The sequence below is a fragment of the Ctenopharyngodon idella genome, chromosome 14, assembly GCF_019924925.1.
Source record: "Ctenopharyngodon idella isolate HZGC_01 chromosome 14, HZGC01, whole genome shotgun sequence".
Lineage (NCBI taxonomy): Eukaryota > Metazoa > Chordata > Actinopteri > Cypriniformes > Xenocyprididae > Ctenopharyngodon > Ctenopharyngodon idella.
In genome coordinates, this window is record NC_067233.1 from 15,045,706 (window position 1) to 15,072,699 (window position 26,994).

Sequence of the window (26,994 nt, forward strand, 5' to 3'; positions counted from 1 at the left end):
ATATCAATGCAGAGGAACATTTAATCAGCTCAAAATGATAAATTTGTGCAATTACCCATATAATCCTTGGTGAACTACTGTTGGAGAAAAACCCTTTCAGGCTGTAAAGAGGTACATTCACATAGTATTCTAGTAGATATTTGTCAACATTGTATTACAGCATTTCAGAAATACCATATTGCAACACTGCATACAGTTGTCTGCAGTATAAATTAAACATTAAGGAGCACTGAATTGAGTACAGATGAACTTACTTGATGTAAAAATTAAAGGTGACAAATCACTAGGTCATTATCAGTAGTCTTTATTTTACAAGCATTAAGGTTACATCAATTTTAGATTTTAGTAGCACCATCAACACAAGAAAAACAAATGAACTAAAACTAAGGGTACACATTACGTACACTAAAAAGTATAGTTTGAGCAGAGGTTAGAAAGCAAAGACACCGCAGGGAATTGAACCCCGTCCTGAGAATCAGGAGTGCCTCCACCGGAGTCTTTTGCTTTTTTTCTTATGGAGGTTAAAAAAAGCAAAACCTGAAGGAACAATCCTAAGATTGTTCCCTCAGGAAAAGAAAAACCTCAAACCTGCTGCTCTACAATACTCTTCTACGTCTTGAACGTTTCTTCTTCTTTAGCCTGAAACTACACAAAAGACTGCAGGTTTCCCCCACCAATCCCCGGATAAAATCTTCAAAACATCCAAAATGCCATTGATACTACTGTAGTCATTTTGTCCTCAATACAAAGTCAAATTTTAATATGCTTCTACTTGGAAGATCAAATCTCTGACCAGTGAGGTCTTGAACAAGGCTGCACTTGCATTCAGGTGTGACTCATTCCTATTTAAAAGCTGAAACACAAAGAGAAGAGTTTAGAGCCCCCCCCACCCCACCCAACCCAGAGTGTCATAACCAATGCAATACAAATGTCATTTACCACCAAACAATGGTCCAGGTCTCGAAATCCCACCAACACAGCCAGAATAAATCGCTGCCTTTGTAAATCGTCATTCCTGTAACTAGACAGATGCTCGGTTTTCCGTCCCCCCCCCCCAGACTCCCCGAACTATTTTCATAATCTTTTAAAAGGCAAAAGTGCACTTATAAACTTATCTCCAGCCAGTGACGCTTTACACCCAATTCTTCAGAGTAAAGTTTTAGCAAGTCTACAGCTGCAATGAAAGAGCAAAAAAAGTTTACAAGCCCACACCCCCCTCCCTCCCTATCCCAAAGCAATTTAAATCAATTTATAAACCAATGCAAAAACTGGTTACTCAATTGCTTTGACCCAAGCACATCCATCCACTCCCACGTTATGGCTCAGTCTCAATTTTAGTAGAATCACAACGGCATACCTGAAAAGAGAGAAAGTGTTGCCCCACCCCTCCCCAAAGCTACCAAATTCCAAACACGGACATTGGATTTGATTGAAATTTTAGTGCAAGTGTTAAGTGCATGCATATTTTTAAAAAAGGTGAATGCTTGTTCTACCCATACACAGGATTAAGATCAACTACATGTACTTAACTCAGCAGATAGCAGCAGAGGGATGCGCAATTAGCAGCAAATTATGACGAATATGAGGTTGATCAGAGCGACTGGATGTCCCAGTGTTTCATCAGGCGGTTAGGGCTCTCCCAGACGACAAGACAATTTTGCTCCCTAAGTGAAATTGACCTAAGAAAATGAAGAATTGGAGGGGGGAAAAACAAAAAACAAAACAGGAAAGACGCGCAGACACACTGAAGGACTTCGGCGAAGGGCTTCCGAGGTTTGGACAAAGCTCTCAAGCGCACAGAAGGGGGAATCGGATCGCCATTCACTCAAGTGAAGACATTCACCGGTGCAACTGCTCTCACAGACAGCCTTGCATTCAGATGCAGTCGAGAAGGCAGGGGGACAAACAGGTAATCTGAAACAAAGCTTCTACACACAAACACTTCCACCACACCGATTGCAATACTAACTGAATGACTCAACTAAGGAGTTAAGAGATGTAAAAGAAACTTAAAGTGCATGAAGCATAAGAAAAAAAAATAAAAAAAAAAAAAGGGAGTGTAGCTTCTGAAGCATTGGTGATTAATGTTACTGAAGTTTACAAAAAGTTGGTGCATGGTTTCTACAGTCAAGTTTAATGATTCAGACACCTGGTAACTACAGACTCCACAGGGTGACATCATGTAACTTTCACCACACAGCTGGCTGATGTGATTTCTGCAGAAGAGAGAGAGAAGTGCATAGCCCTCCCCACCCCAAACACAGCTTTTTCAGGTAATGTACAGGCAATACCAAATAAAGCTGCACAGTTGCGCAGCTATTCTCAGCCACTCTAAATTTGGAGTCTGGAGCACAGTTGTGCAACAGTTGAAAAGACGACTATTGCTATACATTTGTAAAGCAACTTTTTCACCCTGCACAGTTGCGCAGAGTAGTGGCTAGGTAATTAAACATTTTAAAAGTAAAGTTTTAAATCTATTGTAGCACAACGAACTGTCCTGCCTGCCGAAGCGTTCAGTGGAACCGGGCAATTTCGGGGCATAACTTCTTCTGATAGGTGGCATTCTTCACGAGGCTTTGTAAGATTCTGCAAGACCAAAAATGGCAAAAACAAAGACCCCTACGCCCACCCTCACAAAACAGCCCAATATCGAAATAAAGACATCAAATCTGCAAGTTTCAGATATCAAAAGTGTAGGCTTAAAGCCAAAGAGACTACAATTTAATGCATAAAGCATATCTTCTCAAGTTAGATTCGTAAATTTTGCCTTTCCTCCTTCGGCCTGATCACAGCTGTAGGACTGGACTGATCTGCCTCTCCACCTTGAACAGAGTTGACTTCAAACCCTGGCATCCAAGCTCTACAAAATGCGCCAAGCTTTACACTCATACCTGAAAAAGCATAAAGAAATCCCCAAGAAAGCCCCACAGATACCCAAAGAAACAAAATGCATACCAAAATATTTCAATCACAACAGGCTATGCATTTATTAACTGAAAATGGGAACAGTTACAGAATGTACACTTACATACAAATTACAAAGCTAATTTGTGCTCAACCACAGATCTTACAATTGTAACACACTATTAATGGAAAAAGGTTAGGAACAAATGAGCTTGCTTAGTGACCTTACGTGACCAAAAGAGGCTGAAGTTGATTGATGCGAAAGCAAATCTTTACATACAATGTTAGGATGACATCTTCAGTGGATAGCATTCAGGGACACTGCACACTGAAAAATGCAAAAGGGGGAGGAAAAGAAAGCCTACACACATCCCCACTCTTCAAAATACAAAAATTGACCAAACAATAAGCAACTAATACAATTACTGCTTAGACACTTAGCCATCAAATTGTATTCAAGTACAATACAATGACAGACAAAAGCAAATGAATGCCATTTACATGAATATCCAATTACTTGCCATTAGAAAACGTTAAAAGCGCCTTGGCCTCTATTGAAGTAGCTTTGCTCCTTAAGTGGGGGAGTGGAGCAGATATTGGTTGGACCACCAGCTTTGTTCTTTGAGGGTTTGTTTCAATCTGTAAGAGTCAAAATTAAGCAATCCCCCCAGATCCACAAACCCCATAGACAATATTCATACATACAACCAATATCGATATACCATTCAATAAAGAGACAAAAGAGTGCCATCATGATGTGTGTTAAATAAATGGAAGCGTTTGATCCCATGCCGCGTTACCCAAGATGTAAACGTTGGTATAGCTGCCATGGAAGGCTTGTAACTGGGCCACTCATCCACTGGCAGACACACTGGTGGTTCCTTCCCCCATACAGCGCTATTCAAGCCACTGCCACCCTTAATAAAGCTGCTTTCACAAGCTGCAAAGTCTAGGAAAAGATTTGGGTTAACGGCCCACACCCCACCCGCCCCGTTGCACGTGACAATCCCCGACATTCAATACTGGAAAAAAAACTGTTGAAAGTGTATGGTTCTCATATATCCAAACAAGATTTAATACAAATCCAATGAGGTACCTTCCTATATCCCATCAAAGCAGAGGCTTTCCTTGAAGCTTTATAAGAACCGTTACAGAGCAGTGAACAATTTGACTCTAAAAGGGTCCACACAACATCCTGGAATCCCTTTTGGTTCTATCGCCTCTAATGTGAACAGGGCCTGTGGGAAAGAGAACTCGAGAAACGCATTTGCCCCTCCCCAACCCCAAAAACACTGTGCAATAACATCACATATCTATTCAGAAACTGCATTTGCAAAATCTGTATGTCAATACTTTTACTCAATACTTTTACAATAGCGCATTTACTTTTTTACAATAGCGCATTTTTTTTTATTATTATTTTTTTTTTAAATTAGGAACTTTTGCTCCAATTTATCATTAAAATTCATGCATGAACTCGACAAAATTTTTACCGGCAGGCAATACGCAGCTGCCCTGGCATCATATGTCGGACTGACGCAGCGGGTGTGGCAGTAGAGGTAGTTGTGTCGTTTAGGGACGCAGGGTAACCAACTCCGAAAAACCCTTCGTATGTGGATTGCTTCTCAGGACAGACCTAATGGATTTAAGCGGATATGGGGACGACTTTTCCACTGGACTATAGCCGAAACTCAGTGGAGGCGTGGTCGATTAAGGACGGTCATCTCCACAGCACACTAACGGCATTCATCAGACTTGGCCAACAACAGGACAGATGAAACATCGGAATTTCAAACAGTCACTCACCACGCCTGAAAAGGAAAGAACAGAACTTCGCGAGCAAAAGTGTTCTGGAATGCAAACTACTGAAATTGACTTTTCAAAATTACACAGGATACCTCTACCCATACAAACCAAATGCCCTCCTCATGACTTTTCTATGGCGATGACCCCCTGATACTCTCTGCTTGTGAGCCCTTTCTTTCTCTGCTGTTGTTGAGACACCCATCTTTGGCTTGCTCTGATCTAGACCAGCTGAGCTCCCCCTGGTGGCCAACGTGGTACGCTATTCTGCCTTGTGGATCTGGCTCCCCCTCTGGATACTGCTCGCTGCTGCTCTTCACCCTGCTCTGTGCCCTCTGATTCTCCCCTGGTCCTGCCTGGCTCGACTTCTGGTCCTGTTTCTCCCTGGTCCTGGCCTCTGCTGTAGATCTTTTCTTCCATCCGTAGTCATCTAAGAGCTAGGTCGTTACTGGATAAAATATACTCAGTCCATTTCTCCTTCCCTCGGTACTTCGGTCTTCTGCTGATATTTTTAGATCATGAAAAACACACTACGCTCCCATTTCACAGCTGTTACGCAACATGTGACTCAGTCCATAAAGCGATCACTTAGGTGGGTCGTTCAAACACTCAAATGTGCGTCATCGTAGCCGATTAAAAAAGAAAAAAAAAAAGTTCCTAGGCTTATGAATTGAAATACTTGTGTAGAATTCTTCGAAAACAAAAAGAATGAAAAAACAGGCTGCTTCTAAAATCGTTGTCGATGTCTTTCAAACTATTAACTCACTTTATGTTCAGTAATTTCTTCCTAAAAAAAAAAAACAACGAGAGCGGGCTTCTTTTAAAAAAAATAGGTTTCAAAAGTAAAAACGAAACATTTTCCGATTGTCTGGTGTTTTTGGCAGTAAGCTTTTGTTTATTATGTTATGGTTTGCAGATAAAAAAGAAATAAAAGTCTTTTTAATTGAAAATCTATTGTAGTCTTCTTACAGATAAATGCGCCTTCACGATCATTTAACTTGCTCGTTGTCGCGACCGCCATTTTGTAAAGGCGTTCTAACGTCGAGAATGAGAAGCAAAACTATTTTAAGTCAAGTCTCTTCAGAAAAAAAAAAAAAATGTTGAAACAAAAATATATTTAAAACTAGCTTAATAGAACAGTATAACATGGTAATTTATAGCTGCGTTTTGTTTAGGCTCTTGGTCAGCTGATTAAATATTAAGCTAGTAGTAAAAGAATCATGTATTCAGTTGTAAAAAACTGTATATGTTTTAAGTCAAGTTACTTCAGAAAAACTATGCTGAAACAAAAATATATTTAAAACTAGCTCAACAGAATAAGATAACATGTTTATTTATACCTGCGTTTTGTTTAGGCTCTTGGTCAGGTAGTTAAACATTAGCTAGTAGTAAAGAAGACCTGTATGTTCTATTATACAAAACTGAACATTTTATAGTCTCTCGTCTTGTTAGGACCAATAAGAGGTCGAATATTTCTTCATAAAAGGCACTTTAAATTATAAGTAAGCTTTCAATGTAACTTCTCTACGCTAAAGGTAACTTATTAGAAGAAAGCCTTGACATAGTCAACTGTAACAACGTATAAACTTAAAAGCGAAAATAAGTTGACAAAGAACAGTTCCTCTAAATTATTGTTAAAACAGAATAAAACGAAGTCACATCACCAGATCAACGAAACCTCCCTGCCTTCCTGTGCGCCTCACCCCGTTGTGACGAGCTTTGTTGTTTGCGTGGTTTTTATAGACCGCGGTAAGGCGGTCATTTCAGCTTCTTCCGCCGTCTGATAAAAAAAATAGTTCCTCTCACAAAGGGTTTTGATTTATTTTAGATCAAGATATCCGCCTATATATGACTATGACTATTTATTTCTATTTTGTCATTTATAACAAAAATATGTGTGTAATCAAAAACAGCATACAATGTTTTTATGATGCATTGTGTATTAAATACCCTTGTTTAAACATCACGTCATATAGGACATAAGTTCGAATTAGAACACAATTGTTCCCAAAACCAAAAGTAGAAGACATGGAAATTTGGTAAATTATATAAGGAATTCCCCAAACAATTCCGTTTTATAATGTAAGACCAACGGTCACAGATGAGCTGCCCAGAAACGCAGGGTGATTCATCACAAATGCACTTTTCAAACAGAAACAATTACGTCAGAAGCGCAGTGCGGAGGAATACAAAATGGATCTAAAACCCCCTCTTTCAATCCAGCACAAACCGGTTTCAGTGCACGGATCTTCTTTTCTTTTTTCCGCAGTGCCCTAATGCGCTTGCGTGTCACATTTGTTGGCTTAAAAAAGAAATGATAGATCAACTCGAAGAAATACCAGAATGTTCTAGTTTAACCCAGATCGAAAGTTATATGAAAACAATCCAGGATGTTTGGAGGTCAAAAAGTATACCTTTTACTTTAAAAGGTTAAAACAATGGCCCATCATGACAAATTGCAGCTTTTGTCAAATGTTTTTGACTTGATGTACATCTTTTGTTGTGCTTTTACACTCTTGTGAGCCGCTTCCGACAAATGAATAAATACATTTAAACTGAATTTGAAGAGTTAGTTGACACGTTTAAGGAAATTCGTTTCTTTGTCACATTGATAGGGTGGGTGCGGGGCAAACGAGACCTCCAGCACGTCTCTGGTATTTGTGCTGACGTTCACATCAGGACAGGGCTGCTACAAGTGAGAAGGGGGATGGGCAACACAAATACACTTAAAACACACGAAATACCAGTGGATTGCCTGTTTGTGTCTAAACATGCATCATGTAATTTGCCAGTAGAAACCTGTTTAGTGACGAATGCTTTCAGTGTTCGCTTTGTAAACATCAATTCATCTGTTAAATGGTTTTATATTACACTGCGCTAAATAAACGCATTGTTTTGGGGACCGTCAAAGTTAAATGACAGTATATAATCTACAAAAGTTAAATGCTACAATTTGTTTTACATCCCTAGATTTACACAATTATTATCAGCTGTTATTCTTAGCTGTAGTCACGTTGTTTGCGCAGCTTTTGAAATGAGTTTGCAGATTCGTCATCATGATCATCATACAAACTTTCTAATACTCTAGTAAAAATAGTCTTGTTTTATGTACCTCATCGGTTAATTTTGCGTCACAAAATGCTGTGTTGAATTAAAATGAATTCTAAACGTGACGAATGTGGCAAAGTGTGGAAAGATCTAGATGTTTGGGGCATGGATTTCATTTGCATGTTAACCACTAGATGGCACGGATCTTACACTAATCACAGAACATTCATGAAGGACAGTCCAGTTGCCCACGAATAAACCGTAACAGTCAAATGACCTGAATGAAAACCTTTAGCCAATAAGTTAATCAGACTCGTTTACACCTTTCCTCTTCATCTGCATTATCACATAAAAGGCCGTTTCAGTGGAATGAATGGTCGCCCATTTCAACAGTCTTTCATATAAAGCATTTCAGTTCTAAAGAACCAAAGTGTGATAGACAGAAACGGGATTTACAAAAATATATTTGTTGTAGTTTCACAGCAACTATTTTCTGTATATGATGAAATAGCATTTTTTAAAAAAAATATATATCATAGAAAGAATGAACAGTGCATGTTACTGAATGCTCACTGTCAGGAAGCTGATGGCTGATTGAAGGGAATTTGGAGATACAGGCAACTCATACAAAGATTAAAAAGAAAGACATACAGACATTATATTGTATTTTAGTCTTTAAATATAGATTACATGCCTTTTAAACATTTAAAATATGACAAATCAAAGATTTAATGTTTTATGGGTAGTTGGTAGGCCTACATGTCCTGTTTTTAATCAGCATCTGACTGTGTATATTTAAGGTCCTGTAAATAGATTTTATTTTTTTGTTTTCACAGTTTTTAATCACTTTTTTGCCTTAATTAAATTTATTTTTAATTATCAGATTCAATGATCATAAAAATAAACACAATAATGATAAAAGAATTAACAAAATGCTCATGTAAACTACTGTTATGCTTACATAAACAAAACATAGCTGTTGTTTAAACTTCATAGGTGATGGGGTGTGATACGACTGTCTATAAGAATTACAAGAAAAAAAAAGACCTATTTCTATGTCTGTGAATATAAATATAAATGTCTTCCAATAAATAAATCTTGTTATTGTGATGTAACATGAATTTCATTCACCCCGTTCTCTGCATGTAACCCAAATAACATGTCATGCAATGTCCTTTCACCAAATCGATTGTCCAAACCAGATCGATTGTGTTCCAACTGTGTTCTCCCCGTGAGGGCGGGTTTTTATTGAGTTCAATGTGGAGTCATTACATCATAATCAGATGGATATTAGGTGATTGAATGCCTTGGTGGCATTAGACTTGTTTCACTCCTGCTGCAGCCTGGTGAAGAATCATCTGCTTGTAAACGGATGCACTTTTGAATATATTTCTTTAGAAGAAAATTCTTTCTTCGACTTTCTGGAACTTTACATTTTAAACAGACTACAAAAAGCTACAAGGATCACAAATTATTATTATTTTTTTCTTTCATAAAGTACAAGGGAGGCATCAACAGAGTAACATTGCTAAATACTGATAGTGTAGCAGTTATAAGACATGGAAAGATACTTCACACCTGTGCGAGGCTCCTCAGAGGATGAGGTCAAAATTTACAAACATTCCCATCCCATTCCTCATCAGCATCCTCACAACCATCATTACCATCACAACCATTATCATCAACATGGATCACACAGGTATGTGCTTAAACTTTTTTTTTGGGATATGTGTCAGTGTTGTTACTGTTAACTAAAACTAAATAACTAACTAAACAAATTTTAAAATAATTTTTGTTAATTGAAATAAAAATGAAATACGGATGCCATCTTTCCATATTCATACTTTTTTTGGTCATGTGGCACAATGATCAGAAGTTTTAATTTCATTATATTTGAATATGAAGATTTAGGCCTATTGTATAGATAAGAAGGCAACAAACCAATTGTGTGCATTTGTTTTATATTTGTTGGACCATTGAAATAAAGTGTTACCAAATATATATTGTGGCCTGCAAAAAATGTATATTCCTTTGTCTTTCATATTGCCAAACTGAGAAATAATGACTCCTTCAACACAATTTAAATCATTGTATGATTTATTGTCATTATATGACAAGAACAGATCACATAGTTAGAGTATTTTCATTATTATTCATTTCATTTTCTTACTGAACCCCTCTTAAATCAGTCACAGCTCTTCAAGCAGTCATGGAAAGCACAGTGATAGACATACTCACCATCAGCATGACAACCAGCATCACTCTTATCCACATGCACACCCTAAAGTGTCTGAAGAACGCCACCGCTTCACTAAAAGGTCTTCCTCCAGCCTGTCCTCCTCATCCTCCTCCAATTCTTCATCTCCATCTTGGACCTCAGAGCCCAGCCTGGATGATGAGACGTATCTCATGCACAAACCCCAGTATTCCCTGTCCTGCTCCAACATCTCTGAGGTTCAAAGGAAAATCAACGAGAGAGAATCTGAGGACTTTGTTTTTGATCACAGCGATCAGAGGCACCGCCACAGCCTGGAAAACGCTGACAAACTGCTCCCCGGTTCTCAGCATGGACATGGGATGGCAAAACTCTCCAGGGGCCATAGCAAAAGCGAGGAGGGCCTTCTGCAAAATAAGCACAACGATTGTTACTCAGCAGAATCTCAACACATGGATCATGGGCCACTTTACAAAACTGCAAGCCTGGGACAAAGCCTTGCCTTTAGTGGCAATGTCGACATCGCACTCGGAGGCAGGGCAGTTCCCAAGAAGGCTGTATCAACTATTCAGCTGCCCAGCAAAGGTATTCTGAAAAACAAAGATGAGGGACAGAAAGGTGGCAACTTCAGGAAAGCCAAGTCTATGGAGGTGCTCTCCACCAGGGTGCACGTCACAGAAACAACCAAGCAGATCTCTATGGAAGCTGCGAGTAATAACTTTGTGAAAGGGAAGCTGCAGTTCTCTGCATTTCTGGATGAGATCACCAGGCAGGTTATCAGTCCCTGTGCACTTAGCTCTTTTGGCGTAGCCACACCAACGCCCCCAAAATCTCCTAACGAAGAACGCATAAACCGCAGCGGCAAGCAGGAGAGCGTTGTGTCGTCACCAAAACAGCAGCCCACCAGAGCCGAGAGACCTGATTCAGGAAAAACCGGTACAGATTCAAGCTCGCTCTCTCGATCACATAAAAGACCCAGCAAACAACATCAGGACCAATACCACAACCGAAGCCTGACCAGTCCTCCTCCACCACCACCCCGCCATCCTTCTAAAGCTGAAAGACAGGGGGCTACTTCAGGTAAACAGCACCAAAGGCAATATTCTCAGATGCTCACTGACGGTACCAGCACCAGCCCTGAATCTATCCACCGCCAACTCTCTAAACACAAAGTGCGACATCAAAGTAGTCACAGCCCATTTAGGCCTTTGGTTAAGCAGGAGAAGGGATCACCGCCTCCTCTGCAAGCCCCAGGGCTGGAGTCAGAGTCTCAGTCAAGTAAATCATCCACCAGTGCTAGCTCAGAGAAAAGTGACAGACCTAAACACACGGGACACAGGAGGCAGTCTAAACCACACAGGGTAAGTTCGTCAAAAGACCAAAAAAAAGCTAGTTTTTTTTTTCTCTCTCTCTGTTTGGCCTTTTTTATGTTTAACACAATATTTCGTGCAAAACAGGGCCTAAAATGTTTTTAAAATGTTTTTAGAAACTTAATAATTAATAAAATAAAATAAAATAAACAAATAGTCAGTTCCAATAATTTAATATGAGGTTTGTTCGTATGATTGACTCTGTTAACCAAATTTGAGATGTGATGAATTTGTATGATTTTCTTTTTATTTAGTAATAAACATTTGACAAACTTCATATTAAATACAATTTTATACAATTAAAAACAAATATAAAAACTGATTGATAATTTATGCAATTTACAAATCAGTATAAAAATGAAAATCTCCTTGTAACTAAATTATGCTATTACTCATTATGAGTTTCAGACCAAATGTTGTTTTTTGTCAGTAAAGACAAAAAATTCTATTTAAAATAAATGCTGTTCTTCTGAACCTTCTATTCCTCAAACAATCCTGAACAAAAATAATTGAACAACATGTTTTCAACATAATAATCAGAAATGTTTCTTGAGCAGCAAATCATCATATTAAAATGATTTCTGAAGGATCATGTGACACTGAAGACTGGAGTAATGATGCTGAAAATTCAGCTTAGCCATCACAGGAATAAATAACATTTTAAAATATATCCAAATAGAAAACAGTTATTTTAAATGGTAATAATATTTCACAATATTATTGTTTTTTTTGTTTTTTTTAAATAAAATAAATGCAGTGTTGGTGAGCATAAAAGACTCATTTCAAAAAACATCCTAAACCTTTGAATGATATAAAGTGTATTTCATAAATTCAAGAAACATATTTGTTTAACCATTTTCCCCCTCATAAACACCTGGGTAACAGGATTCAATATTTGATCTTGAAGAATAGTCATTTATGTCATTATAACAAGCACAGCTCAGAAAAATCAAAATGAAGGTTAATTCAAATAAAATAAAATTATGGATAGCCTTGGGTTAACCTCTAAAGCTGGAAGCATGAGGGATACCCTTCATTGTGTCAGTATCTGTTGATTAACACAACTGAACCAGAAGAGTCATCAATCAATGGTCTTTTCCTGCACCATATCACTTTAAAATCAATTTTCTATTTTCTATTCTGTCCTCTGTTTACTGTTTCACCCCCCTCTCTTTTTTCTCTTGCCCCCAGGATTCGGTCGGTTCTGTGGAGAGAGTTCAGTAAGTGGTTTTCCCCTTTTTTTCTGATTGGTTATTGCAGACTATTGATTTTGCTCTTATTCCAGAGCTTTCCCCCATTTGACTCTGCTCAGTTTCCTAAACTCTGTCATCCAGTCTGAACCATATCGATTGCTTCTATTTTCATCTTTCTGTTCATCTGTCCAGTACACAGAGTCATTGTTTGTTTTTTGTTTTTTTGCGAGTGATTTATGATATTGAGTCTCTACAGAAACCAGCAGTTTACCTCCTGACTTAAACACATCGATCTGTAATATATTGCAGGATGCTGGAGGAGCACAACAAAGAGCTGCATGAGAACCTGTTGCAGACGGTGGCATGCATTGAGAACATGGAGGCAGAATTACACTGTACCAAGACTGAGTTAGGCAGCTTCAAAGAGAAATACAGAAGGTCAGCATTTAAGCTCCACAGATGCTACCATGAAAAACAAACATTTTTGCAACAGTTTTTAAAAAAATGATACCACCCCACTCTCTCTCTCTTTGTCTAATGTCTCATTTGCAGGCTTCAGGAGAGCTATTCTGTTTCTCAGCAGGCAAACAGCGTCTTGGAGCAGAAACTCAAATCTGCGGTAAGATTAACATGAGTTGTAGGAGGCACTTTCCACAAAAACAGTACAAAATAGGATCAGAAAGAAAATATATTTGTTTGAAATAAAAGGTCTGTGAAAGAAGGTGCTTAGCCTTCATAAAATGTTTGTCAACCTTAGAATGTTAGCTAAATAATATATGAGTGGTTTTATTCTCATTTTATTTTATGAAGTTTGTAGATTTTTCAGCCTTAATGCAGTTTAGACCCTATTTTTTGTAAATTTGTCAATTTTATGCAAAAGACAGTCAACATTAAATAAATTTACATTTTTAAACCTTTTTTAAATAATAAACATCAAAATTTCATTTAAATATTTGCAGTTAAAAAAAAAAAAAATCAAATGTAACCTAAATTTTTAAAATTAATGAATAATTACACTTTGTGTTTTTATTGCGATGAAGTGTAAATGAATTTAATAGAACTATTATGACATTTTACAATTTTACATGTTGGATACAGCAGAGAAGGTCAAGACTTCTAAGGTAGGAACAAAACATCATTTTAGACATAGATATGAGATTTATACTTAAAGTTTACCACATCTGTAGAAACTAAACAAGTTTAGAAAATATGAACAACAAGAAAACACTGGTTGCTGCAAAAGATTAACATACAGTATGATCATTCTACAAACAAGCTCTTTGTCATGAATGTTACTTTATTAGATTTGTACATGAAGTGCCCATCTATAGTGCTGTTTTCAGGCCTTAAGGCTTACTGATTAAAGCACCTGTTTTCCTTTGCATCGCGCTCTTAAAAATGTAAATTCACATCTGCTGAAATGTCTCTAGTGTCTACAGACATACCATCACTTGTGTTACATTTAAGCAGCATTTTTTTTTTACTGTATTTTGACAGGTAGACAGCTTGGACTCAGAGAGGAAGTTCCTCATGCAGAGAGTTGTGGATCTGACTAAACAGCTGGATACTGCTCAGAAAACCATCAACTCTCTGGAAACCATCAATGTAGGTGCAACACACAGACAGATAAAACAAACAGATGCCCCACGTCTTCCATTTTTTGGACAACTAGTCAATTCCACACTAAACAGCTTATATAGTAGTGTATATTATAAGCCTAAAATATTACAAGCCTATAATATTTCATTGTAGTATAATAGATGATTTTTTTTGGATGCATTTCCATGTCCTGAACGGGGAGGAACATGAAAGGACATTATATATTTATATAAATATATTAAACGTTGAATGTTTAAGTCTCCAAGAAACGGAAGTTATTCTTTTCTTCCATTTTGTGACTGAGTGAAATGGCTTCTTGAAAAAGATAAAATGTTGGGCTGGACTTGATTTTGTCTGTCAGAAATGGATTGGATCGTTGGATCATTGTGATTTGCTATGGAGAGCAACATTTGAGTTCTGGAAGTAAAAATTGCTTTCATTTTCTCTAGAGATTTTTAACGATAATTTCTAAACCCTTAAAGACAGCTTAACTGTAAGCTACAAAGCTGATAACCTTTGGCATTTGCTTTTGTTGAAGCCATCTGTTATTTTTTTTTAAAATAATCGTGTTTAACATTGGAATTTATCATGAAAAACTACATTACCCATGATGCTGTTCAAAAAATTCCACCAATCAGAGAGCCACGACAAGCAAAATGTGGCAAAGAGGTAATGAGTTATATATACATTTTTTGCAATAAACTGAAAGTTTTGTTTTGTTATACAATCGATTTATATTTAAATCGATTTTGCTGTTTGCAGTGCTTCATGGGATTGTTGTTCTTTCCCAACTAAAGCCATTAAGTACACAGTCTCAAAGTTTTTTACTTTAACCTCATAGCTGGTTGGTTTGGTTCATAGCTTATAATGCTTTAACAAAGACTTCCCTTTTGGAAAAATGATCTGAAAAAAATACTTCCGAAACCAATGCCACTGAAAAATTGGGCAGGCACTAAGGCTATGATCTCAGGTGAGTGTCAGGTTGTCCAGCTCTCGCACCGAAAAACACGTCATCAGAGAAGAGAAGCAATGACGCTTTAAGAGGGAGGGGAAGTTATTTTGATTAAAGATGACAAGGGCACATGAATTTTAAAAAATAAAATGTCCATGGATAAATCATTTATTATAAAGATCTATTGATTTCATGGTGACTTTATGGGTTATCATCTTTCCTCAGGTTCACTCATTGATTAGCGAGTTGTTGAAAAATCACTTTGACTCTCAGGAAAGAATGGAGCACTTCTTAGGTCCTCAAACATCTCCAGGCCACCCTGATAACGACCAATCAGACAGAAACAACCAACCATCTGGAGGAAAAAGGGAAGTTTTTGAATGGCCACAGACTGGAGAGACATGCTCAGGCGTCAGACAACAGCCTGCCACAGCCTTTCTGCCATGGAAACATGATCATGATCCATGGGCAGGGACAGAACAAATTGTAGTTAAAGGAAGTGACTCACAACTTCTTTTTCCTTTTACTGATCATGTGCCAATCCACAAAACGATGGCAGACACAAAGGCCCCAAGTCATCAAATGCATCAGTTAGCCATGAACACAGAGATCCGCATTGTTCCCCCAAACCCATATAACCTAGATGAGATGAAGCTCATCAGACAGACAGGTGGAGAAGGAACCGTCATGGTGGGGAAAGACTTCACTGATTTCAGCCATTTCACAGCTCAGAGGATGCTGAATGAGTTTTTGAATCAGATTCCTCCTCCAGTGCATGATGGTGAAGGGAAAGATAGTTTAGAAGCAGTGATGGGGGCCAGAGAACTAACAGAAGGAAAAGAGTAACATTCAGTCTGAAGTTTATATGGTAAAAGATATAAGAACTGGATGAAAATCTCAATATTGTCCCCCATTACCAATACTGCAGGAAGGATGCAAATAACTGTAGCTCTAATGGATCTTTGTTGGTACAATTGTTGTATGCAAATAAGTATACCATCTGGTTTTTTGCTATATAAATTAAAATAATTTAGTTTTCAGGTTTCCTGCTTTGATTTGTGGCTAAATACATACAGTACATATGTGAAAGGCATTCTCTGTGTTTGTGTTTTTATACCTGTTTGCACTTTTTGCCTTGTATATTCTGAAAAACTGGTAATCAATAAAATAATATCGTTAGAACAATGTGTTCCAATCATATTATTTTATTGATAACCAAATTTCCTGTCAAAGAGCTGCTTGGGAAAAGTAATATTTTTAATATCTTATTAATTTATCTTTGATTGCTTAATGTTTGCTAGTAAAAAAATGAAACTGGAGAGTGAATCGAACTTCTGTGAAATATGTAAATTAACGGCTGAGACCATTAATGTTCATGTGTCCATTTATTGTATAAATTAACGATTAGCAAAGTTTTCATTGTTGTGATTCTGAAATCAAAACCTGTAGAATGCAAGTTATAATTACTGCTAGAATGCAAATTAGCCATATAACCATATAATTTTATTGTATAATATCCTGAAATATATTAATAAAGACTTGCATGCAAATTTGCTCTACATTTAAGAATTGTTTATATTTGTCTATATTGTATTGTTTGAAAATTTGGTGTCTTTATATCCATATAAAACACAGTATGACATCCAGTTTTTGTGACATCCAAAGACATCCAATTACTTCAACCGAATTGAAGTTTAAATTAAATCAACATCACATGATCAATACTGCTTTGTTATATTTCGAATGATCCATTCCTGGTGTTATAATAGAGCATCTATATTCTGTATAGTCACAGTAGATTTAGATCTACACACTGTTTCCATGAAAAACCACTTCATATTAGACACTCATTAACACTCACCTCTGAGCCAGCAAATGCAGATAGCCAGCATTGACACACCACTACATTGTCTGCAAAGGCAGTAACTCAGCCCAAGATTGGCCTACAATACAATACAATAGAATATGAAATATGTTAAATAGCCTATATCAAATCATAAAATTTGGAAATATACCAAATGTTACAAGTTCGCAAATTTTGCTACTATGTTTTTAATATCTGGGTCATTATTGTCACTTCTGATGACATTTTATTTCTGACCCTGCCATTTATTGATGCTCACAAGGTTAAAATGTGTGTCACATTCTGTCATGCCTGTTTTCTTCTGTTTATTTCAGTTTCACGGTTTCTCAGTCTATTACATGGCACACCTTGCATCAAACCCCTCCCTCTGGCACTCTTTCTGGACCTGTTGACCAAGGGCAGGTTTGCTTAGAGGACACTGGCCTGGATTCTCATTGGTGGAGTTGGTCTAATAGGATCAGACATGAGAATAGGAGATTATGACACTCAAACCATAATACTCAATATCATATTTTTAAGCCCTTGTCAAAATGGCTGCCAAACTGTAGGAGGCATATTGAAGGCTCAGGGTCTGAAGAGAAGGGCACTCAAACATTTTTAAAGGTAATTAATTATTTTTTCTTTTACACAAATTAAAATCAGATCGTCTTGTAAACAACCTAAACTGTAATTTAAATTCAACATCAAAACATGTTTTCGTCTCACACCCTTGTATTAGTTATATCTGAAGTATTTTGAAGGTGATTTATGAGTAATCTGGAGATACTTGCACAGTCCTGTTCCTTATTTTTAGATTTAACAAAACCTGATGACACTATAGGAATTTACCTGAGAATGACAGATTATTTGCTGAGCTGGATACTGATAATGCATGACCTCTATTAAATTCCTCTTCTGCAATCTAAACTTCCCTCTCTCCCTATCCTACACCTCTTCCTAAGCAGCATGGTGTTGTTAAAACTTAAGTTCCCCTTCCAAAAGAGGGTGCGTCTTGCACAGGGTCTGTGGCTGCTTTCATGGGTGGCTATGTTCTCTGGAGCCATCACCTTTGCTATGGGAGTCTTCCTTAAAACTGAGCTATATCGCAGATCAGAGGTAATGAAACTTTTCCTTATTAATAAACAGAAAGAGAACCTAAAAATGAAGAATGAGATGTACTAATGTATCCCTAGATACATGCTTGTTTGCCAAGAACATAAATGGAAACATAACATATTGTAGTGTGCCTGCCATTATAGTCCATTAGGACCTATAAAGTGTGTGAAAGGATAATAAGAAATGCACTCAGTGTTTCATATCACTCTTAACAGTTTTACAAAATGCTGTTTTTACACTAAGCGAACGCCATTTGTCTTAATAGTTTGCTATTTTTGCAGATATTATTTATTGTATGTACAATACTACTACTACAATTACTACTTTCATTTACCCTTTCAATTGTCAACACAAGTGTAACAGGCCTAAGCTGTTTTGTTGAGAGGAATAATCTCACATAATCTGAGGATTGGCACTCAGATAAGGTCCTCTAGTGTGAACCAATACCTCAGCTTGTATCTATTATGAAGTTAATAAACCTCACAATGAAACCTGATACTGAGTGAATAGAGCATTGTGGGGAAAACTATTATTATCCGACACCCGTTGAACAGAAGCATTATGTGAAAAAGATCAACATTATATAATATTACAAGAGATAACTTAAAACTTTCAGTCATGTCTGTAGGCTACATGTAGATGCAGGAAGAATTTAAAGGGTTAGTTCACCCCAAAATGAAAATTCTGTCATTTATTACTCACCCTCATGTCGTTCCACACCCATAAGACCTTCGTTCATCTTTGGAACACAAATTAAGATATTTTTGATGAAATCCGAGAGGTATATGACTCGTCCATAGACAGCAATTTAACCACCAATTTCAAGGTCCAGAAATGTACTGAAGACATTGTTAAAAAAGTCGACGTGACTACAGTGGTTCAACCTTAATTATGAAACGATGAGAATACTTTTTGTGCGCAAAAACAAAACAAAAATAACAACTTTATTCAACAATATCTTCTCTTCTGTGTCATTCTCATGCGCTGTTTATATTCAGCGCTTCTGGGTTCTACATCAGAACGGCGACTCATTATTGGCCGGCTCCTCTGTCAACATCACACAAATGCGTTGTGCTGCTCAGGTGATCAGCGTCGGCCAATACTAAGCCGGCGCTCTGACGTAGAACCTGGAAGTGCTGAATCTAAACAATGTATGAGAATGACACAGAAGAGAAGATATTGTTGAATAAAGTCATTTTTGTTTTGTTTTTGCGCACAAAAAGTATTCTCATCGCTTCATAACATTAAGATTGAACCACTGTAGTCACATTGACTTTTTTAACAATGTCTTTAGTACTTTTCTGGACCTTGAAAGTGGTGGTTAAATTGCTGTCTATGGAGGGGTCAGATACCTCTCGGATTTCATCAAAAATATCTTAATTTGTGTTCCCAAGATGAACGAAGGTCTTTCGGGTGCATGGGGAAAGACATGAGGGCGAGTAATAAATGAAAGAATTTTCGTTTTGGGGTGAACTAACCCTTTAAGGACCTATCAGTCTGCATCTTTTAGAGTTTCATGACAGAACTTTGTATTTGCTTAATAGTAGGTTAACTTTTTTCTTAGACTGGATTAATTTAGGGTTCAAGGTTTGAGCTGAAACATCAGCCTTGAGTACAGAACATAAAGTGAACATTGTTCTGGATGTTCATATATATAACTGCTGAAAACAGGATAGAGGGGGAAATAGCAAATACTCAACCCTTCTCACTCTACACAGGTGATGCACAATATGGACATCCACATTGTGCCAAATCTGCTGATGGCAGTGGGGTTAGCATCAGTGGGCATCAACATCTGTGCTGGTAAAGTCTGCCATGACTCACTGGACCCCTCACGTTTCCCACGCTGGAAGACGATTCTTCCTCCATTCTTCTGCATTTCTGTCTTCTTCTCCTCCCTGCTGCTGGTCGCCATGATTCTGAGCTTTGCCCTGCAGCCCAGCCTGGAGGAGTCTTTGAAGATTGGGCTGAAGAACGGCATCCGTTTCTACAAGGTTGGTGAGAGAAAGACAATTAACAAAGTTATTTAACAGCAATCAGTTGTCATTTATTAAATCATTCACAATATATTAATGAATATGGCATTTCAGAGCTCTATAGATATTTAAAAAGTAAGTCAAGTATTCAAGAGTTCAATAAATAAATAAAAAATGGCTAAACACTACGTTTTTAATTGTCTTAACCACAAATGATTAATCAGGTAATTAGCAAACTTTAAGCAAATGCACTACTTAAAAAGCCATTGTTGTCTCAGATAAACATCAAAGACAGAATGAAGTTTATGGCAAAATATGGAAGGTTGTGTTTGGCGTGATGAATCACAATGAGTTGGATGGTGATGCTCTTCAAAAATGAGAAATAATAAATGCATCTCTACTACAGTGAAGAATGGAGGAAGAGGTGTCATTGTGTGGGGAGCCTTTTTAACTGATGAAAAGTTATCTGAAGAGGAATATTCAGATGTTATTTTTCAACAAGACAATGCTCCTGTCCAAATTGCAAAGACAACCAAGAAGTGGCTTGAGAAGTCCATCAACCTCATGTTTTGGCCTGATCAGAGTCCAGATTTGAACCCTATAGTGAATATTTGGTCTCACATTAAACTCAAATGAACTGGGAGACATTTTTTCAACTACTCATGAACAGTTTGAAGCCATTAACAATGAGTGAAACAACACTTGACACTTCTTCCTGTAAAAAAAAAACGTCTGCAAGTTGGGGAAAGCTATTCCATGCTAAGTTACAGTATTTGTTCAATTCTTGCTAATTTTCTGATGTTTTTTTTCTGGTTAAGACCATTAAAAGACCACTAAATATTTTGCCATTTTTGTCTCTACTTGATTCAAAGGAATATTTCCAAAAGCAGGACAATATAATATACAATGTTTAAAATCAAAAGAATATAAAGAATTTGATATTGAATTGAAGGATTTCAATTCCAAGTCATACATATTTCTTTTAATGAACTATATAGCAGTTATTTTCATGTTAAATATCTCTACAGGACACAGACACACCAGGCCGTTGCTTCCAGAAGGAGACTATTGACCGTTTACAGATTGAGTTCCAGTGCTGTGGTAATACCAACTACAGGGACTGGTTTGAGGTGCAATGGATCAGCAACCGCTACCTGGACTTCACATCCAAAGATGTGAAAGAGTGAGTCAAAAAAAATCAAAGATAAACTCAGCTTCCAAGGTTAATCAGAATTTAGAATGTCATGTTCTGAAACAGGATGTCATCACCAGATGAAGAAAGGCCAACCCCTACTCGCAAATCAATTATGCATGTGTGCATGAGCCTGGTGCATTGATCAGAAAGTCAATAAAGAGTTGCAGAATCAATGTTGTAACAAAACTAGGAAATTTATACCTATAATTGCATTATATATAGTCTTACGTTTCTGTCTATTCCATTTTTCCGACACAGTCGCGTGAGGAGTAACGTAGATGGCCGATACCTGGTGGATGGGGTCCCATTTAGCTGCTGTAACCCCGCCTCCCCACGGCCCTGCATCCAGAACAGTCTCCTGGACAATTCTGCCCATTACAACTACGAGTATCAGACTGAAGAGCTAAACCTGTACAGCCGAGGTTGCCGCCAGGCCCTTGTCAGCTACTACATGGGTTTAATGAACACCATCGGCCCTTGTGTTCTGCTTTTTTTCCTTCTCCAGGTATGGGCTGATTAATAGGTTGAATGAGTAGTAATTACAGAGTTTTTAAATAATTTGCATTTCCGACCCATGAGTTCTCTCGGGAATCTCCTGAGGGTATTTTTAATGGAAGTTTTTGATTTGAGTAAAATAAGATCTGTGATAGACATTATATGAAAAGACTTTCATGTTTTGTTGTCCAAGATAAATTATAGTCATAAATTCATCATTGGTGAGCATAGGAGATTTCTTTCAAAAACATTAAACAATCTTACCAAACCAAACTTTTCATGCTCTTTAAAGGCTCTTTAAGCAATGCTAACCACAGAACTTATTTTACTCATAAACCACAAAACCAATATACTTAAAAAACATGTTAACTTCCCGTGTGAACTCATTGCAAAATAGCCCAAATTGACATAATAACAGAACAGCTCTATTGGATGATCTTACAGGTGAGGTGTGTAATTTGTGCACTGTCTAGTCACCTAACAGAACCACAAAATAATATTTTAAACAGAACAATGTTTACAGACATCACCTTTAAGACTGAAGTACTAAACATTACAGTTACACACCAACATTAAAAAATGTTATGCCATATAAACCTAAATAGTATGTGATAATATCTGACAGTTGCATCAGAGGAATATTTTATGTGGACTCCCCCAAAAATAACCACATGATTTTAAGTGTCAACCTTGAATAACACATTGTATAATCTAATGTGCTCAACACATTGAACGGTTCACACTCTCATCACTCATTTAATATTGACACACTTCCGGAAAGGCTGGCAGTACAGTTGTGAACTCGGAAGTGTCAATATTCATTATTTAAGCATAAAAATAACTTGCACCCAAAACCACATCACTATCTCAGCTTTTGTAACACTAATTGCAGGACTCATCACTCCTCATCTGCTAATTCAGTAGTCAGAAAACTCAACTTCTGCTGCCAGCACAAATAAAACTAGATTTGCTTTGACAAAATATGATATTGAAGTAGTATGATATTCAATGTTGTGTACTATTAGCTGTTACTTCACAAATTCAGGTGTTGTTTGTTGTTCCAGCCACATATTAGTATAAAGTGGAACAAAATGTTGTGTATAAGAGAGAGAGAAACTTACTGAAGAGATAAAATTAAAATTCTGTTACTATTTAGTCACCCTTGTGTCTTTATAATCCTGTATGACTTTCTTGCTTCTGTATAACACAAAATAATATATTTTTAAAAATGTCTTAGTGTTTCTTTGTCCATACAATGAAAGTCAAATGGGTCAGATGTTGTTTTGGACCCTAAAATGCTCTTTTGTTGAAAACAAACATCTGGTTTGTAACAACGAGGGTGAGCAAATAACAGAATTTTAATTCATGGCTAAACTATCACTTGACGAAGACTCTTTAAGAGGAGTCATTTGAAGAAAATCTGAAGAAAATGTCATTTGAACTCTGACCTCTATATCTCCTTGGTCCTCAGATGTCCATTCTAGTGAGTCTGCGCTATCTGCAGACTGCAATGGAGGGTGTGCTGGGTCAGGAGAATATGGAGATCGAGACAGAGGGATACATCCTGGAGAAGGGAGTGAAGGAGACATTGTTGGAGACTAAAGAAAAGATGATGAAACTCTTCCAGCTCGCTCAGGTGGGCGACGCGTCCGCTGCGACCCCGGGCACAGAGCCAGAGGCAGAAAAGCCAGCCACAGCCTAAAAGACCAAGTGTAATTGTTCATAATGAGTGCTCATGTACACATGAGTGCTAACTGTCCTTGATTATCATCATCAAAAGGAAATAAGTCATCATAATTATAATGTAACATTGCTACTTCATTGTTAAATGAAGTCATCAAGTTACCCAAATATTTGAGGTAAAAACCAGTAACCTCTCAAAATGCTGGAAACTGAAAAATCTGATGGTACCAAAATACCCCTGTCTGACATGACAATAATATATAAGATGAAGATGTATGAGGAAGAGTTAAAGAAGAAAATTTCAAGGAAATGAAGGCAATGAAATAGTACATTTCATCACATGAGGTCTGTAGATGTTTTGCTGCTTCATGCTTTGCTTTAATAGAAAAAAGTAGAGAGCTGAAACTGCAGAAGATGTATGCGACAAATAAAGAGTTTTTAACTGATCTGTGAAGTCACATGGTCATTGTGTCTCATGAACGACAAGTACTTGTTTTTGTTTTTCTGTTTTGTGTTGAAATATGTTTTTCATTTTGGACACTTCTTCCCTCACACAACTTCTCTTGTGAAATATTGTAGTGTTAAATCCATTTCCTCTTCTTCTGCCTATCCAGATAGAGAGAGAGAGAGAGAGAGAAAGAGAGAGTGAGAGAGAAATGAATTGGATTACGCTGACTGAATGCGGCAGGCCATATTGTTGGGTACTTGTTCTGACACATGAAATCTCTTTATCCCTTTGATGACCATTAATACTGCTCCCAAAGCACTCATACACAAAACACAACATTAGGCCAACACAAGAAATACAACTTTATGCATCTAGTTACTTATTAGTTTTAATAAGTAAAATTAGCAATTAGTTTTGCACTAGATCACATTAGGTTCAACTAATCTGTCATTTCTGTGGATTGGTCATTACATGAAAAAAAGTGCTTATTTCATTTTTAAAAGATCATATTTTACATAAAAACTTCTATCTTATAATTTGTCATTAAAACACATTTAATTGATCTAAAGTGACACTAAAGACATAATGTCACAAAAGACCCGAAGTTCTGCTAGTGCACTACACCATTCCACCACTAGACAGCGGCAAAAACTTAATTTTGCTCTTCTGTCACTCCTAATCTCGAAAAAAAATCTCTCAAATCATCTTGCAAATCATGCATTGCTGTATTTGCATGTAGCTTTTATCAATTATTTCAAGTGCAGTGTTATCGATGACTTCAACTGATATAAATAGATTTTATTTCCTGTGTTGCCCACACACCTAGGTTGTGTCTCAAAGACTAATGAATCTGATTAACCTATTTAGGTAGCAGTTGGGGGAAATAAAGCGTAGGCTGCAGAATAGAGTCTCAAAGTGCAACACAAAAATGCCGTCTAGATAGGCAGCCTACTAGGGTTTTGTGACATCTTTCAGTTGCGGTCTTGCTGTGTTCAATGTGGAAACACGCGCGTCATGGGCGTCATGCTGACATGAGGACGCGCAGAGGGGAACAGACCTAATGCAATGCAACTCTAGATTCCGGTGTGGTTTCGAAGTGTGACTAATGAGGGAAGGGAGAGACACAGAAAGCAAAGATGTTAACAGTTAAACAGTTCTTTCTTGACAGTTTATTGTCAAGAGAATTACGGTAACCATGAAATGTACTCTTCAAAGTCTATTATTTAAATAATCCATTGAGTTTTATGGAATAAAACCGATCAGGTACGGTACAAAGAAGATGGACGTAAACGTTACGGAAATGTTAGAAGAATTTATGGGAAGTGCACTTGTTACATGGGTAGGTGGTAAGCAAAAAGACAGTTAAAGTTCTTTGATAATCTTCATGATGTTCAGTAAAATGTTTTGTAAACTTTTCAAACCAGTTCAGAAATATTCTGGAACTATGAATCATGTTCAGAAACTATTTTTGATCAATTAATGTTATTTATTGTCAAATTTAATCATTAACAAATAAACAACTGATCAACATGTATGCTGTTTCCTGCTAAAAAAAATATAATATTACAAAGTTAACTGTGTTTTGCAACGTGGTACCTGGTTTTTAGCTGGTCCAAGTTGATAGACCATCTTGGACCAGCAACAAACTGGCTACCAGGTGTCCACAACTATATCAGTCCGGTTTTTCCAGCTAATGACCAGCTTGGATCAGCTAAACACAAGCTAGCATGTTTAAAAAGCACAGCTATATTTGAACAGCGAGAAGTATCTTAAAATACCTAATGATTTCTTTTGAATTTAGAGTCAAAATGAAACTTTGAATTCACCTAAAATTCTGACCAACTTTATGTAGAAAGGTGCAGTAACAATCAAGCATTCACAACAGTAAACTAAGATCATTTATACTCAGACTTACTCAGTTTTTCTTCATGTGCACCTTGATATGAACGGGGCATTGTTTTCATTGTCTATAAGGTGCATCTATTTGAGGGTATTGTCGATGAGGAGGAGACTGGATCACTCTCTCAGGAATACATGGAAGTAAACTCCAACTCCCAGAATGCAGTGAGGCAGTACCTGAAGCTTACCAATGGAGTCTACCTCAATGAGGTCATGAGGATCATGTAAGAGACTCAAAAAGTGAAAGTGTAAAACTTAAAATAATAACATCTAATTTGTTTTGAATAATGTAGTTTGATAAAAAAAAGTGCATTGATGATGGCCTAGTTCAACAGTGACTCAGCTAATGGCGACATTTTTGTTGTTTGTTTGGTTTCTTTAATCAGTGATCCCAATCCAAAGGTAGAACAAATCTACCACAATGTGGGCGATGACAAGATTCTCAGAGTGCAGAACTTTTCCATCCTCAATCGACACCTGAGATCATACTATCAGGTACTGAATTAAAGCATTAAACAAATTACTATGTGAAAACATGAGAAATATCTTTACAAGTACATTTCACAAATACATAATATTACTTGATTCCCTTCAAAAATGACTAGAATCAAAATGCTGCCAGCACCTGATGGTAAAGATCAGGTAAACAGTGTATGAATGGACAGTTCACTAGCTCACTAAACAGCATGTGCTACGCCTGTAGCTGTAGAACAAGTTAGCCATGTTTGTTTTTTTTGGTTTCTGTGGTTTCACTTCTTGTTTCAAATGTCCTAGCAGTGGACATGTTTTTTGCACTGTTATTTTCACTCAAAGCATGTGGAACATGTTTGTGTTCCGGACATTTTAAAATTAAATTCAGATACAAAAAGCTTATATTCTTTAAAAAACAACTGTAGCAAAAACCTCAAAATTATGATTTCCTTATATTGTACTGATCTGCATTACCTGGATTTTTGGCATAAGCTTTTTAAAATACAAATGAAGTGTGTTTTCTGACTCCACAGCTATCGGTATATCTTGAAGAAAACTAGCTGATTAATAATTACACTGAATACAGGCAGGTGATGCATTTCTGTGAAAGTGTATGGGAAATCTTATTTGATATAACCAGTGTTGTTATTGTTAACTAAATGTAAAGCTATTTTTGTTAATTTAAATAAAGCTGAAATAAAATATAAATATTAGATAAAAACCTGAACTTAAAAACTTAAGTTGAAGCACAAAAATTACAAAAACTATGGCTGAAATTAAAGCT

The 26,994-nt window shown here is 37.0% G+C and overlaps 3 protein-coding genes and 2 long non-coding RNA genes across 7 annotated transcripts in view; 3 read left to right on the forward strand and 2 right to left on the reverse strand.

Moving 5' to 3' along the window:
• Positions 1 to 16,925, forward strand: si:ch211-276i12.4 (uncharacterized). Of its 2 annotated transcripts, XM_051918265.1 has the most exons (7): positions 1 to 9,454; positions 9,945 to 11,331; positions 12,532 to 12,560; positions 12,843 to 12,971; positions 13,086 to 13,152; positions 14,031 to 14,138; positions 15,310 to 16,925. In XM_051918265.1, the coding sequence occupies exons 1-7, from the start codon at positions 9,315 to 9,317 to the stop codon at positions 15,928 to 15,930; spliced, it is 2,481 nt and encodes an 826-aa protein (XP_051774225.1). In that variant the 5' UTR covers positions 1 to 9,314; the 3' UTR covers positions 15,931 to 16,925. The 2 variants fall into 2 exon arrangements, with proteins under 2 accessions (XP_051774225.1, XP_051774226.1); XM_051918266.1 differs by lacking the exon at positions 1 to 9,454 and having other exon boundaries at positions 9,914 to 11,331.
• On the reverse strand, positions 15,763 to 19,884 carry LOC127525646 (uncharacterized). Of its 2 annotated transcripts, XR_007933394.1 has the most exons (4): positions 19,744 to 19,884; positions 17,296 to 17,396; positions 16,946 to 17,027; positions 15,763 to 15,909 (listed from the first exon to the last, which is right to left on the reverse strand). It is a non-coding gene; the product is annotated as an uncharacterized LOC127525646 (long non-coding RNA). The 2 variants fall into 2 exon arrangements; XR_007933393.1 differs by having other exon boundaries at positions 16,946 to 17,396.
• rom1b (retinal outer segment membrane protein 1b) lies at positions 17,396 to 23,838 on the forward strand. The gene is made up of 5 exons (XM_051918288.1): positions 17,396 to 18,043; positions 19,762 to 20,037; positions 21,048 to 21,202; positions 21,473 to 21,719; positions 23,181 to 23,838. Exons 1-5 carry the CDS (start codon positions 17,894 to 17,896, stop codon positions 23,409 to 23,411), a joined length of 1,059 nt encoding a protein of 352 aa, XP_051774248.1. The 5' UTR covers positions 17,396 to 17,893; the 3' UTR covers positions 23,412 to 23,838.
• Positions 19,884 to 25,892, reverse strand: LOC127525645 (uncharacterized). The gene is made up of 3 exons (XR_007933392.1): positions 25,756 to 25,892; positions 23,158 to 23,407; positions 19,884 to 20,030 (listed from the first exon to the last, which is right to left on the reverse strand). It is a non-coding gene; the product is annotated as an uncharacterized LOC127525645 (long non-coding RNA).
• The window catches only part of ccdc88b (coiled-coil domain containing 88B), a 21,986-nt gene continuing 19,902 nt past the window's right edge, over positions 24,911 to 26,994 (forward strand). Inside the window, exons 1-3 of the mRNA XM_051918261.1 lie at positions 24,911 to 25,179; positions 25,815 to 25,963; positions 26,126 to 26,234. Of these exons, the coding sequence (XP_051774221.1) occupies positions 25,120 to 25,179; positions 25,815 to 25,963; positions 26,126 to 26,234 (318 nt within the window). The 5' untranslated portion in view covers positions 24,911 to 25,119. The remainder of the gene's footprint in view (positions 25,180 to 25,814; positions 25,964 to 26,125; positions 26,235 to 26,994) is intronic.